Source organism: Leuciscus leuciscus (genome assembly GCF_965113295.1).
Source record: "Leuciscus leuciscus genome assembly, chromosome: 15".
Taxonomy (NCBI): Eukaryota; Metazoa; Chordata; class Actinopteri; order Cypriniformes; family Leuciscidae; genus Leuciscus; species Leuciscus leuciscus.
In genome coordinates this window covers 36,939,310-36,958,402 of record NC_138739.1, presented here as the reverse complement: position 1 = coordinate 36,958,402, position 19,093 = coordinate 36,939,310, and the positions used below count along the sequence as shown (strand labels likewise).

At 39.6% G+C, this 19,093-nt stretch overlaps 1 protein-coding gene across 6 annotated transcripts in view; it reads right to left on the bottom strand.

The window, feature by feature from the left end:
* The window catches only part of dock3 (dedicator of cytokinesis 3), a 204,258-nt gene extending 185,712 nt beyond the window's left edge, over positions 1-18,546 (bottom strand). For 4 of the 6 annotated variants that reach the window (XM_082137785.1, XM_082137786.1, XM_082137788.1 and 1 more), the window contains exon 1: positions 18,065-18,546. In XM_082137785.1, the coding sequence (XP_081993911.1) occupies positions 18,065-18,101 (37 nt within the window). In that variant the 5' untranslated portion in view covers positions 18,102-18,546. The remainder of the gene's footprint in view (positions 1-18,064) is intronic. The other 2 variants (XM_082137787.1, XM_082137789.1) reach the window with 1 other exon arrangement.
* Positions 18,547-19,093: the final 547 nt, after the last annotated feature.

Below are 19,093 nucleotides of genomic sequence, written 5' to 3'. Positions count from 1 at the left end.
CAAATTCATATAAAAACTCCATAGACTTAAAGGAACCGTATGTAAGAAATGTATTTCAATTAATCATAAAATGGCCCTGATATGTCACTAGACATTAAGAAATCATGTTCATTTCAAATACTTATATCACTGACAACAGTAGTCCGGCCAGGATATTGTCATTTAAAAGTGAAGTTGCAGCCCTCAACTGATGTTGATGTTGTCATGTTGTGTTTTGGCCTGATGCTCCACCCTCCACCTATCTACCAATCACGAAGTCAGTAGTGTTTCGGCATCCGGGTTGCCAGCTCTGCTCTAGTTACCACAGCTGCAGCTACAAACGTGTCGGATAAAAAATGTCTAACGTTACGAAACCTAAAAGACCTCGTTATGAATCCGAAATACGTCGTGACAAAGTCCGAAAAAAAACATACTGTGTAGGACTCGTCACTTGCCATTGGAAGCTCCTTGTAGCAGCCGACGTTCCTGCTGGATCCTGCAGCCTAACTGGCAACCTCGAGTCAGGGGGGAGGGGGAGGGGATACACCGCTCTACAGTCATTTGAAAGTGATTGCAGTACCAGTTTTGGCCACAATCTTACATACGGTTCCTTTAACAGAGGATGTGACCTACACTTTAACTGTAAATGGTTTATCCACATTGTTCCCATTAGGGAACCTTGTAATAATCAATATTACCGCTTAAACATTTACCAGGGCTCCCACTGCTCAGGAAATTTGAAGTTTGCCCCCTTGCCGGGAAAGAGACAAATGTGCCCAGACGTCTCCAATGTACTAATAACTCTGTCCTCCTGCTAGTGTAACAATATATTAAACGCACACATTTTTAGAGCACACACACATACTCACACATTCCTTCAGCTGATCGACTACGACAGGCCTTTCTCTCAAGACAATGCATGTGTGGGGTGAATTATTCCGTGCTGTTTACCGGTTACATTGACTAGGAATGCTTTGTAAGAGTGGCATGTCCGTGAATTGCATGAATAAGTTGATTTCACATTCTGGAGAATTATTATCTGGGCCATTAACATACTAACATTTAGAAGGCAACAAAGAAGCATAACCAATGAGGAATGCTTTGTGCAAAAATAAAAATGTTGGAGGTGGAAGGGAGACGGGATGTCAGTTCTGATGCAAAAAAAAAATGATTGCCTTTCAACAACAGTGGCCATTACAACCAGATCCATAAAGAATGACTAGTTTCAATTAATATAGATGTTTGGCACAATATAGACACACTTGGGGCCCTATATTACACCCGGCACAATGCAGTGCCAAGCGCGAAGCAAATGTTTTTTTCAGTCCGACGCAGTTATCATTTTCACGTCCTGCGCCACGTTGTTTAAATAGCAAATACATTTGAGCCCATTTTGTTATTTAATGAGCACGTTAGTAATGTGCGCCTATAGGCGGGTCCACGACGCGCGTACACTCTGCTTATTACACACACACACACACACACACACACACACACACACACACACACACACACACACACACACACACACACAGGGACGCACAGCAGCACACAAACATGCCAAATATTTAAAATAAAAGGATTACAATGTAAAAGATTATTATTGTGTACATAAAGATATGGTGGAATTCGGCTCGTCCCGTAGATGGTCTGCTTGCACACTTTTACCTTTGCGCTCTGGAGACGCGTTCGGCCTTTCCACTATCAAATTCCGTCATGTAAATTGCAAATCTGCCATGGCGTGAGCGCAACTGGCATTTAAAGGGAATGGGAAATGAGACTATGATTGGTTTAATGCATGTAAATCCCAAAACACACCCATTACTCATTAAGAGAATAGGGACAACCCTTTTATACCATGCGCCTGGCGCATCAACCATTTTTCCCGTCGTTAAACTAGCAAAAGTGGATTTAGACACGCCTTAAGTGCAATTGCGCCGTGCGCTTTAGACCAAGCGCTTAGATAGTTAAAATAGGGCCCTTAGACAGAATCTGGAGGCATTTTTGGCATTTTTTCATGCTGTTTTTTTCAGAGTAATTCTGCAGGATGGTTTAAATATGGTCAAACGTGTTAACACAAAGCTGCTTACTGTCAGCCGTAAGCCTGAAAAATTAGTCAAACTATGAATAAACATACAAGCAAGAGGCAGAGAATCAACAGAACTAATAGTTCTAACCTCTGTAGGCTCAAGGTCTACCCACTTATCTTCATCCTATCCTTCCTCAACTTTTCCTATCAATAAAAATAGCAAAAATGTCCTAGAAGTACAATGTTATCGATTAAATATGTCTCAAGTTCATCTGAGTACTCGAATAGGTCAGCAAGGACAACTGCTTCCTCAAATCGCTGTGTAATGAGAACTCAGATTTAGCCTATGTCAAAAAATACCAACTCCATGTCCTAATAAAAATGTTTAAATGCTTTTTGGAGATTCCTAACTGTAATGTAGTTATTGTTTATATTTCTTTTTTGACAGATATGATAAATTATTCTACCATGGAACTGCAGACTATGTTAAATCCATCAAAACAACCAAAGATCATGTTAGAATGAGAATGATAAGCTAGCAACATATTTACAACGGAGAGGGGGAAGATATGCAAAACATGATGTTAAATCTTGGGTATCTCAATCAACGCCATAGGCAGATTACTGTAAAAATCTGAAAAAATGCAGATCATAAGTGTCCACTTTGCTGATGGAACCACTATTTTAGCTTCTGGCTAGAGAGCTAACTTAGCATAATGTTAAACCACTCAGCTTATCATGATTAATTAATAATTTGAGCTATTTATAATACCCCACAGGACTGATCAGGCTTTCTTCAACATAAATCTGCCAAAGACATTCCTTACGCCGGGCACAACATAAATGAACAAGTATGCTATTTAACATCAAGCTAAGTAAGCTAACATCATTTCTAACAAAATATCTGTCACTTTTTCAAATACGTAATGGAAGTTACTTTGTTTTCCCATTCACTGCCTGACAGCTCTCCTGTCCCCATGTTGAGAGAAATCCTGAGTAAGGTGAGTAGCATGATGGTTATTGTAGTTATTGTAGACTAAATATGAGAATGCATTTACATCTCACTTGCACAAAAACAGATTCAGTATTCCTCAAAATTAATAAAAACAGTCAAATGCAAACTCAGAATATTCATCAAATATGTTAATCATCAAATATGTTAAATAACACAAATATACTTTATGTATTTAATCTCACTTTATTAACTAATGTCTTTGCTGCTGAGCTTCGATGATCCTATTCAACCATACAAATAAGCAAAACATACATGTGACGTTAGATAAACATCACATTTGTGTTTTATTTGTTTTTGGGCCCTGTCCCAAATGGCACACTTCATAAGCTTGTGGACTTACAATGGCTGCTGCGTGCACGTGTCCGTTATTGTAATAAAATATCCAAAAATCACTTGCACAGTGTGATATATTTCCTGCAGTTGTGTACTAACAATATCCCAAAAGTTCCCGAATTTAAATAATGGCTCGTCCATGTTCACTCGTCGCCTGTCAATGACGTAATATCCGCGTTATCCTTGGTTTCCGCTCGTACTGCCATAGTAACCATGGCGACAGACGTGGACAACTGCGTTACGTCTAGAGGCATGTTCACGCTGTTGTTGTTTCGTTCAAACATTGCAGACTTTGGGACAAAAGGAGAACTAAAAATGAGGATCAATATCAGTGTGGTGTTTTCGAGATGGCAAGAGCTCCACGTCACGACTAACTTCGACTTGACAGAGACGCCGCTCTTGCATGTACTTTATTAGACAGGTGAGCCAATGTACATAAAACTAATCAATGTTATATAGCTCAACATGATGAAATGTTAGAATATGATGTGTATGTAATTCTAATGTTGATCTAGCTTACTGCTAGTCTCATACAGACAAACTAACACATAGAATAACATTATAACTTAACACTCAAATGCAGTTTAGTGTGATAGTGTAGACCAAGTGAAACAGCGCTGCGTTACCTCACAAGTTTAATTCGTCTAATAAACTGACCCGTGTGAGTAGTAATTCAGCACTTGCGGGTAGTTCGGTCGAATGAAATGTCCTTATTCCTAATCTGTCTCTCATTAGTACTCGCGACCGGCTTCATACCACAGTCATGTTAAAAACATCAATGTATTCACTCATCCATAAACATTATTAGATCCTTCGGCATGACAACAAGTTTCCTAATTCCGCTTATGCGTCATCAACCTACGCCTTTGTTATTGTAAGAGGTTAGCGACCCCTAGAGGCAAAAAAAACAACAACATTTTCTAGCTTTACGTCCACGTAGGGTGTCCCATTTAGTCATTTTAAGTGTCAGAGCGCATCTTTTGCGGTCGATGTGTGCCCTCGATATGCACTTCTGCTGAACCCGCACTGAAGCGAGCTCCACAGCAGACTTCTTCCTGAAAACGGGAACGCCAAAGGGGCATTACATCACGAAAGTACTCTTAGGAAGACCGTGCGAGTGTTTTGGGTGCCATTTGGGACAGGGCCTAAGAGTGTTGAACACTCTGTGTCCTCTTCACCTGTGATCTAAAATTACAGCAAGACTGAAAGGTTAGTTTGAGCAGCGCCATCTACTGTACAAGCCTGAATTTTCATTTCCTTCAGCCTGAGACTTATTCATTTGACTTTTAGTGTGAAAGGGCCCTTACATTTGCCAAAAATACAATATTTTTTTATTTAACAAACAAGCAAACCCAGCCCAGGTGAGGAAAAGTCACACGGAAGTAACATGCACATTACTTTCCAAAGCAAGCAACCGAGTAACGAAATGAGTTACTTCTTAGGGAGTGAGGCAGTATTGTAAAATATACTTTTAAATATAACAGCCCAAAATTGGTGACATTACAACTTGTGGGCGGAGCCCCATCCTCATGGTTTGCAGGGCCTCTACTGAAATACTACAAAAAAAAATATATACAATTTTGCCTATAAATGTGTTCTGATTGGCTGTGAATGTGTCATTTGGAGTGTTTAGGACTAGTTATTCCAACAGCATTTATTATACAGTATGTCATGTGCTTGAGCAACTGGATTGGATAATGCACATCTCTGATAAAAAGTTGTGTGTTAGCACATCCTATCCCAATGGGAATGGCGGACTCTGACTCTATTGACCACAAAATGTGTTTTGAACTCATTCAAACTAAAAAAAGCCATATGAACTCCATATGAACTGTAGTGTGTTTGATGCGAAGTGCTGGAAGCAGAATTATAAACCATATCAGCTAGCTACCGGAATTCATGTAGACGTGAATGAAGAACCCGCTAACCCCTAGCACAAGGGAAGAACGCTGTGCAGAACGAAAATGATGTGTGCACTACACTATTGTCAAATCTTAATGGCACATTAGCATGTACAAGGTAAAGCAGACTTAAAAACAGTCATAGCACAGCTCCATTAGCATGAGGACAGCTGGGAATTGGGTCAAAGTAATTGCCCTTCTGTGGAAACGTGAGAAGGGGAAAGGGACAGAGTTGGAGAGAAAAAAAATAAGATTTTTAAAACGTAGGAAATGTGAGGATGAGAGGGGAGGTAGAAACCAGGAAACAAAAAACCTAGCAAAGAGATGATGGCATATGTGTCAAGAGTCCACAGGAGGAGTATTTCAAGAAGAAGAAAAAAGAGCACAGAGTAAATAAATAAAGAGGAAACGTGTACTCTGCTCGTTCATAATTTAAGATAATTTGAAGGCTTAGTGGCTGACATTGCTTTTTCTGTATGTTTCTATTTATTTCATGTTGCTAAGCCTGCTAAACTCAGTCACCCACAGTCTGTTCACTGATCACTGAGCATATTGTTTGCAAATATGAGCTTCGTCAAACTGGCAAGCTCTAATCTGATTGGTCTATCTGACTTTCTTTAGTTTTGTCATTCTATATATGCATCCATCCTTTTTTATATCGATCTGTCATGTCTCCTATTCACCCATTCATTCATCCATCCATCTATCTATCTATCTATCTATCTATCTATCTATCTATCTATCTATCTATCTATCTATCTATCTATCTATCTATCTATCTATCTATCTATCTATCTATCTATCTATCTATCTATCTATCTATCTACTTTTTTTATCTATCTTTGATTTTTTGTCAAATCAACTTTGTCTATCTATCTATCTGTCTGTCTGTCTGTCTGTCTATCTATCTATCTATCTATCTATCTATCTATCTACTTTTTTATTTTTAATGTTTTTATTTTTAAAGACAATTAATGTGCTTCAGATAACACAATATTTTGAGTTTATGTTTATTAAACCAAACTCCTTTGTTGTATTAACTCAAATTTTAATGAAATTTGTCTGTCTGTCTGTCTGTCTATCTATCTATCTGTCTATCTGTCTGTCTGTCTGTCTGTCTATCTATCTATCTATCTATCTATCTATCTATCTATCTATCTATCTATCTATCTATCTATCTATCTATCAACTTAACTATTCATTTACTTTAATTTCCCTTAACAACGGAATATATTCAGACACTCCATGGTGAAAGCCAAGGTCTTTTTGCATTATTTGTGCTTGGGAATGATTATTGTAAAGTGAACCACTAAAATCCATTTGGCCCCAAAGTGGGAATGGAAATGCAGTTTTATGTCACCACTAAGGGCTGTTTGACTCCAGCCTCCAGGCATGTGACCCCACACACACACACACACAGGCCAGACAGACAGTCACACACAAACACAAACACACACACGTCAGCCATAATGAACATGCCATACACAGTCAACATTAACAAAGTCATTGAGGGCTAATCAATAGGCAGTGAGGCCTTTCAGAAGACAAAAGTGTTTAGTTCTAACAGCTGACTTCACCCTTCTATTTTGGGCTTAGTGAAAAGGGCAGCCTGGCAATTTTTAGTAGAGAAAAAAATAAATCTGGGAACTAGCCATCAGCACTTTCAGAATGTTCTAGTGAGACTGATATATATGGTTGAGAGAACAGGTTTTTAGTAGTTTTTATAGCACTTTCCGACCTGTGAGATAATATACTGATGGATAGAGTAAAAAAAAAAAGTGTTAAAATATTACAAATGTTATACTACTGATATCTCCATCAGAAATGACACATGAGACACGATACATTACAAATAAGTAGTCAAATATGCTCTACACAAGGTCGGCTTACATGTGATTCTCCATCTCGGCAGTGACTTGCTTACTAAACCATGTGTAACGAGGTTCAGACAGATGTTATGGGAAGAAGGAGGCGGGAACCGGCGAACATTCAACATTTTAATAAATAAATAAACAAATACAAAAATGAAAGTAAAAGCCAGCAGCCCCTCACGGACGACTGCTGGCAACACAAAACAGAAACACATCAAATAAAATTCAGGCCTGTCCTCTCTCCCTCTTCACTGTCGTCGCTCCTCCTTTATGCTTCCGCTCCTCCGTGAGAGATTCGAGACCGGTGCGTCTCGCAGGTGTCGCTCATCAGAGTAATCACGCCACCGGCCTCATGCCGCTCTCTCACGGCCCTCGGCCTCGTCCTGCTCGCCACATACCCCCATCGCCCCTCGCAGGCCGGGGGGTACCCACGAGACTGCGCTCTACTCCCCCCCCCCCCCCCCCCCCCCTCCTCCGGGGAGACCGAACACGGCGGCTGCGGTACCTGGGGGTATGGACAGACGAGGCGAGAGAAAAGGAGACGGAAGCATGAGGAGCGACAGAGACGAGAGAGGGGAGAGAGAAAAAAAAAAAAAAAAAAAAATTATTAGTCCGGTTCCCACAACGCGCTGCCATCTGGCCCTGCACCAGCTGGGCGATCTTCTCCGCGGTGCCTGGCGGTGGCGCTGGATAGCCCTCGGTGGACGGCACGAGACTCCTCCGCCGCCTGTTGGACGGCGACGGCTCCTTCGGATACGGGCAGACGGCAGGAATCCCCCGTTCCCTGCTCCTCCCCATCATGGCGGACGACAGCAGGCTCCGGCCCACGGCGAACGGCGGCGACTCCTCCTCTCCCTCACGGACGGCAGCCGTCCCTCCAGCACCCAGGCGGCCAGCAGCGAGCTCGACCGTCCCCCCGGCAACTCACTCCAGCGCACCGCCTCGAGCGTCCATGGCGACGGACTCTGCTCACCATGCTCGATGGCACCGCGGATTCCCCACAGCGGCGAGGGCTCTTTGACAGCGCGTTCCTCCTTCTTCCCGGGTTTCGGCACCAATGTAACGAGGTTCAGACAGATGTTATGGGAAGAAGGAGGCGGGAACCGGCGAACATTCAACATTTTAATAAATAAATAAACAAATACAAAAATGAAAGTAAAAGCCAGCAGCCCCTCACGGACGACTGCTGGCAACACAAAACAGAAACACATCAAATAAAATTCAGGCCTGTCCTCTCTCCCTCTTCACTGTCGTCGCTCCTCCTTTATGCTTCCGCTCCTCCGTGAGAGATTCGAGACCGGTGCGTCTCGCAGGTGTCGCTCATCAGAGTAATCACGCCACCGGCCTCATGCCGCTCTCTCACGGCCCTCGGCCTCGTCCTGCTCGCCACACCATGCTAATTTCTGACTGTGACAACAGGGTTGTTATGGTAATGCTGGAATCCCTGTGCCAGAGTTCCGCAGGCCGGCTTCTGTTTCACAACGGTTGCCATAACATCAACGGAACTCTCAGACAGAATCCCACCATGCTTAGGGCCCTTCTGTCAGCCTTGTCTACAAGAGGAATAACGCACATCCTTATGAGGAAGAGATACTTTCAATCACAAACAAAAAAGTTGTACTTGGTTCTGAAAAAAAAAAGTTTAGAGGACAAAAGAAGAGAGTCGAAACAAAAAGCACAATTCAAAATTTTTAGAAACATCCCAATATTATGCTCTGCATCTATCTATCTATCTATCTATCTATCTATCTATCTATCTATCTATCTATCTATCTGTCTGTCTGTCTGTCTGTCTGTCTGTCTATCTGTCTATCTATCTAGTCTATCTATCTATCTATCTATCTATCTGTCTGTCTGTCTGTCTGTCTATCTGTCTATCTATCTATCTATCTATCTATCTATCATCTATCTGTCTGTCTGTCTGTCTGTCTGTCTATCTATCTATCTATCTATCTGTTTGTCTGTCTATCTATCTATCTATCTATCTATCTGTCTGTCTGTTTGTCTGTCTGTCTATCTATCTATCTATCTGTCTATTTATCTCTCTGTCTGTCTATATATTTATCTGTCTGTCTGTCTGTCTATCTATCTATCTGTTTGTCTGTCTATCTATCTATCTATCTGTCTGTCTGTCTGTCTGTCTGTCTATCTATCTGTCTATCTATCTATCTGTCTGTCTGTCTGTCTATTTATCTATCTATCTATCTGTCTGTCTGTCTGTCTGTCTGTCTATCTATCTGTCTGTCTGTCTGTCTGTCTATCTATCTATCTATCTATCTATCTATCTATCTATCTATCTGTCTGTCTGTCTGTCTGTCTGTCTGTCTGTCTATCTATCTATCTATCTATCTATCTATCTATCTATCTATCTATCTATCTGTCTGTCTGTCTGTCTGTCTGTCTGTCTATTTATCTGTCTGTCTATCTATCTATCTATCTATCATTTTGTCACTCTCTATCCATCTGTTGTTTTGATCCATCCATCCATCCAGCATTTTGTTGTTCAATATCTATCCGTATTTTTTCTTTCTACATACATGTCTTCTATCAACAAAAAAAACCCCACACATTCAAAGTCTTTGAAAACATCCCATAATGACGCTCTGCATCAAAATCTGGATTCTTTTCACAGCTAAAACAAGCTATACATGCACCATAAAAAAAATCCAGATAGAATCCTGGGAAGATAACAGCCAATTTTAGGCCTTCGCTTCCCTGGGGAACTAGTGATGATCAAAGGGCGACTAAATAAACCTTCATAAAGACTCCACTGTGGGTGTCAATCCAAAACTAAAGCAACTAACGCACAGCATCAGACCAGTTCATTGGCGAAATATCGCAATCTTGTAGCACATCTCGCTGATTAGCACTAGGGCAAGCTGTCGACAGAAAGAATCAATCGTTGAGGGCAATAAACGGCAAGAGAGAGACTGTTTGACTAGAGGGAAGTGTGTGAAGAAAAGGTGTCTGGAATTGACTTCAAATCAGGGGAATATTAATGCGAGGTAAATGTTTGATTTGAGAGGTAGTGAGCGACTGAAAGAGAGCTAATCAAGTTTGTTCAGCTAGCAAAATCAGGGGATCTTATTGCAAGAGCTCCAGAATGTTTTACTAATGACCTGCCGGCTGCTCAGTCAGGTTCATTCAGGAGAGGCAGGATCGGCCGGAGGAAAAGGTAAATAGGAGGATTTCGACGCGCCACTTTCACAGCGATTATGTCGCTACTGACATAAGACCTGGGATTTCGACGAGAGGACGTGTTTTGAAGGAGTATCTAACCGGGGATTTGCTGAATGCGTCTTGGGTGTTAGAAAAGCGTGGTAAACCCATTTGCTGCCAGAGCGTCTCAGGTATCAATCCGTGTGTGTTGAACAATGCATCTGTGTTCAGCACCTTGGACAGCGCCTCCCCTAAAACCACTCGCTCTGTTGCTTCGGTATCAGATCTTCTAATTAATTCAGAGCACTTAGCGGTAATGATTTAAACGCAATTAAAACACGCTCTAACCTCGGAAGGAGGATGTAGCCGAGATATTATCTATATTGTTACAGTGAGGTTTAACTATAAATCCTTATCCTTGTTCCATTCTCTACATTATAGACAATATACAGAGTGATTTATATATAAATGGTATGCAGACAAAATATATATATATTTTTTTTGTTTTACACTTCTGAAATAACTTTGCTTTTCCAGTGACATCATCAAGGTCGCTTATTTTTTAGCCCCTCCCCTAGAAAAACCTGCCTCTGTTCTGGTATGTGTCGCCCACTTTTTTACGATCCAAACAATTCCTGAAAAATAAAATTAAGCTCCATCTACATTTTTTATCACTGTCTAGTTTCAATCAGAAATATATCACATTAAATTGGGTTTTACGTTATCGTAAAATGAATAAAAGTCCTAAAGAGTCACTTATATTCTTGTCTTTGACATTTCAAATTCATAAATAATTTTCATTACCGAGATTTTTTTTTTTTTTTTTTTGAGGTTCAGTAAGAATTTTCTGGTTACACTTTTTTTTTTTTCGATGATCAACTTTACATTCTACTAACTATAAGTGACTTTGAGAAACTACATGTCAACTAACTCTCAGTATAGTATTAGTAGACCGTCTTATTAATATCTTATTAATAAGTGTTAATATCTAACACTTTATTTTGATGCTCCTCAACAGACATTCTCCTGACTATAAGTAATACTCTACTAATACTCTAATGAGTGTTAGTTGACATGTAGTTGCGAATTAATGAGTTAGTTGACATGTATTTGCAAAATTACTTATAGTTAGTTGTAGAACAATTATTCTAACTATATTATGAATCACATAATAGACAAAGTAATGAGGAGACACTAATAAAAAGCAAAAACATTAAAAACATCTACAGAAACCCAAGGCAAGCTGCACTAAAGCCACAGGCTTGACCCATAAGACTTCATTAAGAATGAAGCTTTTAAATGCCCGATCGAAGACCAAATAAGAGTAACGATCAGGAGCTGACAGTTTTTAATATAATTGACATACATTGCCCCAAGCACGCATTCAGCAGGAGTGTGTGTAGAGGAAGCTCACAAACGAAAGCGTGCGTGAGTCTGTGTGGGGGCTCGAGATGACAGGTCTAGCGTGCCAATTCTACTCCCCCTGCAAGCTTCCCTTCCCAAATGTTCATGTCTGCTTGCATTGCAACAGTGACATTTGTGTGTGAACAAGCCCCCTCTGGTTAAGAATGACTGTAAACAGTTTGGTGGAGGTATCGACTGTTGACATCTCCTGTGTTTTGTGCCATGTTATTCCCTCCTCTGTCTGTATCTTTCTCCCTGCGTTCCGCTCCTGCAGATATTCAGCACAATCACAAATTTTGGAGACGCACAAGGGGTGAAATGGTTCCAGCAGTTCCACAAGAGATCTATGTTATCAATATAACAGTACAAAGAGCAAAAATAGTTTATATGCTGCAATAACGGCACTGAGACTAAGTTCTCCCAAATGACTTATCGGTAATTTATGTAACTAGCCTAAACAAACCCAAATTTGGTAAGCAAATTATACTAATAAATGCTCAAGGGAGTCTAGTTTTGTTTCGCTACTTTACAAGTTAGCGTGTTTAAGCATGTCGCTATGCTAGCCACCTGCTAACCCCCAAGTCTGTGTTGTGTTACTAGCCTAACCTAAATTGGTAAGCGTATTATACTAATGATCTCTCACGGAAGTAGATTTGGAGCTCATTTTGTTTTGCTAGTTTACAAGTTAACATTTTTAGCATGTTTGCTTGCTAACCACCTAATACCTACTGTACTAACCTCCAAGTGTTAATATTCTGGTCTCAGTTAAGAGGTAAGTCTATGTGATTTTATTGCCAATTTTATTTTCTGTCAGGCGTAAAATCTGGACAGTTAGAAAAATAATGCCACGCCTCAACAAGCCGCGTGATTTGAGGTATTAGCCTTAGCAAACATCGCTAATAACCAACTGCAGTCTGAAATGTGAGAGCCTCCCAAACAAACAAACTTTCCACCACCTAATTTTTTTATAAAAGTTCATCAAGAAAACAGGAAATGGTAGGAATAGCAAAATAGTTTACATTCTGCAATAGCGGCAGATTTAATGTTAGTTATTTGCGTTACTAGCCTAAACAAAACCTAAAACTGATAACAATCTCTCACATTCGTTGATGTGGAGCTAATTTGTTTAGCTAGATTACAAGTTAGCATGATTTAGCATGTTGATATTCGTTTGCTAGCCACCTAACAAGTAACCTCCAAGTATTGATAGTCTGGTCTATGTGATTTTATCGCCAATTTTATTGTCAATCAGGTGAAAATTTTAAGTCTGGATACTTAGAAAAATAATAGCACATCTCAACAAGCTGCATAAATTGAGGTATCAGCCTTAGCAAACATTGCTAATAACTAACTGCAGTGAGTCTGCAATGTGACAGTCTCGCAAACAAACAAACTTTCCACCACCTACTTTTTTAATAAAAGTTCTCACAGTGCCTCCATCAACACTTCAGAAATCCTGAGCACTCTTTTCCTGTCATAGGAGATCATTAAATGCAGTTATGAGCCTATGACAGAAAAAGAGTGCTCAGGTTTTCTGAAGTGTTGATGGAGGCACTGTGAGATCCTTTTATTGAAAAAGTAGGTGGTGGAAAGTGGTGCAACGCTACCAGAAAATGACCTTTAAGCCAATTAAAAATGGAAGTTCATGATAAAAACCTGTCTAGCTAGGTTTAACCAACGAATAATCTCAATTGTATTTTATGTTGGTAATCGTGCAAAACAAATGCTACCACAGTCATTTTTTCTTTACACATTGGCTGCGTCCGAAATCGAATACTCTCTTGAGTAGGTACTTACCTTACTAAGTACTTACTTTTTGAGCGCTAAAAAAGTTTGTCTTAAATAGTATGATTAAAGGACAATTCCGGTGAAATTGTCCGGCATTCGTGACTCGATTAGTCGAGACTGTTTTCCAAGATGGATCCTCTCTGTAAACGCATAATGTACTGTCTTTATAAAGTATCTTCTTATTAAACTGTCTGTACACTTACAAAGTTCTCAATGCTTCGGTTTGCATGTAGGGACCCTCATTATGCTACCGTGTTAGTGTGAGGCTATTTTGAGCCTTGTTAGTGGTATTAACTAGCGATTTACTTTTACTTACTCTGTGCCCCATATACTAGCGTTATAAGATAATCTGTTTTTTAAGATAAAACTCTTTACATTCGATTTTCATGAAAACGCATCCCAGGGAACGATCGACTCGGTAACCATGTGTTAATTACCCCTAGGTTCATTTTTCACCGGAATTGTCCTTTAGATCCGGACGTACTACATTCGCCATGTTGTCACTGTCATGTGACCTACCAGTGTCACTTACGTCGCTTCACTGCCATTCATAAATCCTCTCCTGTGGCCTCATGGGATAGTAAAGTGTCCATCATATGCACACTTCAGAATCTCACCAGAAGTAGTAGGTAATCTGGGTATATTTTGCCAGTACTGTGAATTCGGACTTCTTTTGTCACATAATGTTTTTCGCCTACTATAAAGTAGGGAAGTATGCGATTTCAGACGCAGCCATTATCTTCCAAACATCCAACAATTACCGTATGAGATAAATATCCTAGTAGAAATATCTGACTTTGAATGAAATGCAAGATGAGTGCTGCCATTCGCGAATACCCCAAGGATATAACATTACGCAATGCCAGATCAAAATGGGATGTAATTGTGCACATTAGTAAATTATACATCACCTCTAGGCATTAGAGGAAATTTGGCTCTTTAACCATAAAATTGGGCAGTCTGGCCCTCTTACTGAAGATTATCCATCTTATTATCTCCATTATATCAACAATGTCGCCTATGACTTATGTAGAGGAAGCAGCGCTGAATAGTGTAGTTACTAAAATGAGGCCGTACTTTAGTAGCCTTGTCCTCATAATCAAAATAAGAGGTGGAATTTGTAATATGTGGTAGTAATCATCATCTCAAATATGAAAATTTCCTTTCCAACCTCAAAATGTTCTGTTTCGACACTAATATCTCCTGTTCTCGTCCCAAAAATGGTATTGAAAGTCAGTGGCAGTGATAGTTAATATAAAATACCTTCAAAAATAAACAGAATTAATATCAAACCTCTATTGATTCAACATGTTTTCTACAGTAAAAGTAGAGATTGGGAGCAAAATGGCCTTCACTGATGTGAACTGTGTGGTGCATTAGCAGGCTGTGAGGTTAGCATCACATTCAACATGGCCATTGCATCACAAAGACCCATTCACACAGAGCCAGCGTGAATAGCTGTTTTTTCAATGGCGTGCCAGAATCTGGGAGGGAGGGAGGGAGGGAGGGGAGGGGGGGTCTTTTGGAGAACATCCATGAGTTTCCACCTTATGTTGCCTCAGAATCTAAAACTCCCATCCGTTTGACAGATCTGCTTTTCTAGATGACAAATAGTTGGTCGGTTCCTATAAGTTTATTATTCTGTAGCTCTTAAAAAATATAGTCATTAAAACTAAAGCAGATGTCGGATGACAGCTCTGACAAATGGGCCGTATTTGAGGTTATATGGCTCCCTGAGGAGAGATTTTAAAGTTCAAACTTGCTCGTATTTACTTTGACTGCTTTGCTGTTCCCTGCAAACAAGATGCAGCATCAAAGAAGAAGGGAAAAAAATGCCTGTGAAATGGCACTCTGAACATCTCCTCATCATATCACATCATATATGTGTGATTCTTCAATAAGGGAAACTTAACTTTTAGACAACCTAAAAGTTAATGTAACTTCTTCAAACCTGATAAACCAGAAGTGTATGTTGGTATATTGTAGTGATAGTAGTGTTATTTTAGTATTAGGTGTATACTATTAAAATATTAATTAATATTTTGACTTGTTATTTTTAATTTTATTATGTGCTCATATCATTTTTATTAGTTTTTTATTTTATTTTATATAATTGTAGTTTAGTAGTTGTAGTACTTCAACATAATCTTATTTTATTTCAGTTAGTTGCCAAAACAACATTTCTTATTTTCATGTAAGTTTTTCTACTAATATTTATGTTTTATTTCAGCTGTTTTTTAATTAACGAAAATGATTTTGAACAGTTTTAGCTAATGATAACAACACTGTGTGGTAGGGATTTTTGATACTGTGTGTGATGGTAATGAAATTTGAAATTTTTTGGAAGAAACATTTTATGCCTTGGTTATTATTAATGTGTAAGTTTCGAGCGTCGATTTAATGGTGTTATTTCGCAGTATATCCCCCTACTGGACGCATCAGTAACAACAGGGGCGTAAAACAGCCTGGGCTGTATATCTACCGGCTCCAGGTCTGCAGCCTCCCCCTATAGAAACGATCCCCGTTCTCAAGGATCCGTGAAAACGACTAAAAACGCTGTATTATTCATGCCAGGCCAGTAGGTGGCGATGTCACTTTGTAAAGAAACACTACGCGCCTGTAGACTGAACACGTAATACGCATGCGCATGACGTCACCGTTTTCACAGATTCGCATTTTTGTAGTTTATACAGAGACAATAATGTTATCGTTTTCAAAAACATGTACTTTGAAACCCGTTTTCAAAAGTTTGCGTTTCCAGGCCCCCAAAACACCATTGTCGTGTAAATTAACGGCCAAAGCGCTTTAAAAGTTTTCAGTTGAAAACGGTGTCGGGTAAACGGCCCCTCTGTCTTGCTAAAACAACAAGCTAGTAAGCAGTCAATTAACTTTAAACGCAAAAGAAAAAAAGGTTAAAAAAAATTACAAGATTATCAAATATTTAAGCAATAGCCTAACTGTTAAATCTAGGCTAACTGATTCGGTAATGACATGTATATGTTTAATGAACACCAGATAAAGTGTATGTTCTCTCAATGTTATTTTTTTAAGTATAATATTTTAAATTACATTTTAATAATAACCAAATACAAGAAAAACGCAATGTTATGCAAAGTTTACAAGTAAAATAATTACACATTTAAATTCTTAGGGAAAAGTCTGAAACAGAATTGTCCTGATTTAACCAATTTAGTGTTGCACACTCTTAAAAAAATAGGAAAAAGTCATTAAAAAAATTTGGTAGCACTTTATTTTACAGTCCTGTTCCCCATGTACATACTATGTACTTATAATAGTAATTACAATAACTGGGTAATAACTATGTACTAACCCTGAACCTACCCTTAACCCATGTAGTTACCTTATATTACCCGGTCATTTCTCAGGTACACTGTAAGTGCACCTACTGTAAAATAAAATGCAACCAAAAATGTTAAGGCTATTATAAGTCATTCTTTAAATATGTTTTCTTTAAAATCATCCTTGGAGACAAAAAAAGTTGCCCTAATTAAAGAATCACCCATATGAGTAATTAAATTTTGAAGTGCCTAAAAAGGCTTGTTGAAAATAGGAGGAATTTACTCACACCACTAACGCCACAACAAATATCATCAAGCAAAGATATAGTAGTGAAGGCTGCCATTTTGTATTGTGACTCGCACGAGCACAGGAAGTGAACCGACGTGACCGAGTCTACACAACAATGCATCTTAAATAATCTGCATTCATCTGACCGATATGACAACTAGATTGTACATGACCAATCATACACCCACCCTTAATGCTGATCTCCCTGAAACTGGTGACTCATCAGGTCCTTATGAGAATAATAAGTCAAGTTCCTTGTATTTACTGCAGCGATGATACCCCCCCCCTGTATGATTCATTCTTTTGAAGGTATACTAATGACCTCTGCGTTTGAATTTGCTTCTGTTTGTACACGAAGCTTGTGTGATTCTGTCAGGAACAGTAGGGGAGGTGCAAACTGCACTGGCATTTCACGCACTGACACGAAGCTTTAACGGTGATAAACGGTGAACACTGCAACATGCTGACGGTGCATTTCAACAATGAAGACGGTGTCCTTTTGTTTTGGAAGCTGAGATGATGATGAGGATGATGATGATGATGGTGATGTGGATGATGAGTGATAGACCTAAATGTTAGATGTTTTCCATCATATGCACCTGTTGGAAACGCACCGCTCGTATCGCCCCCTGTCGGTCAGTCGAGCATCTTCAACATCAGCAGTGTGTGTGTGTGTAGGCTACTACTGTAACATCACCTTAGTATTCAACAGTCGTGCAGACAGATTTACACAAAGAATTCAATAAAAAATCATAGTAATACCTTGGTGAAAGTACCAGTATTAAATAGATAAAACGGGTTACGAATTTCTCCACACTCAACATGGCCTTTTTATACATTTGATATGGCATCTAGTTTCATATGACAGCATGTAATTTGCCTTTTCAAATCGTTAAATGATTTGTAAGCCACATAAACACTTGAAATCAGTCGCTGACAAATAGTTTAATGTGTATGTTTACATCAAGAATGATAAATAAACATATTTTCAACTCACCCACTCCGATTTTCTCGTCCTCGGTCGGTGTCCACATGATCCCGGTAAAATAACCAAGATATCAGAAGAGTTTCGGTTAAATGTCATGTACGATGACACATTAAAGTTCAAGCAGACGCTCAGACGTGTTTATCTCACAGCGGTGTGTTTCATAAAACAAACGACATATTTCACACGTCAGCTCAGGTTTCCCACCCGCGCGCGCCTGGATCTCCCGTTATGGATGCGACGGCAGCAACATCTGAGGATGGAGACGATCATTTATTTATTTCATTGACTCGGTCAGTCGTGGTTTAGCGCTGGAATCCGACAAAACAGCGCGAGGACAAACTAACCTTGAGGGTTTCTCGAGTCGTGCGCGCGCGTGGTGCTCTTTTACGCCTAATCGATACGGTTTTCCGTGATTTTCCGGTGTGAACGAGAGACTCTTCATCGCCGGTGCTGCGCCATCTTCATCTCTCCGTCCGTCCGTCCGTTCGCCGTCACATGACGCAGATTGTCGCTCTTTAACGGGACACGCGCTTTACAGTAGCAGTAAACGCTCGACAGAGCGCGCGCTGGATTATTGACTCATGTTTGAGATTTTAGGATGGTCGATATTTTAAACACTTGACAGGCACTTCACATTAGTTTTCGTGTTACAGTTAGGCACAATATTAAACAATGTGTAGGCTATCACAGAAATGTACCATGGTACACAGTCTTTCAACTAAAATAATACAGTTGGTTATAGTCTTCTGGAGAATTATAGCCTAATAAATTAATATGCGATTTATCAACTGGGTAAGACGATTTCACAATCTTTCTGGCGTTTGGTTTTGTTATTTAATTTAATTATTATTGTTTTTACCTCAGTTTTATTCTGAATGACTCACACAGCAGCTGAACGGTTATTTTCAACCGCGCGTGAGTTCGGATGACGTGTTCTGTACGAACGGAAGTTGTAAATACCACAGAAATGTCAATAACTAATAAAACTACCAACCACTCTTTTGTTGTGAAAAATATGGCACGATTTAGGGATGTTGT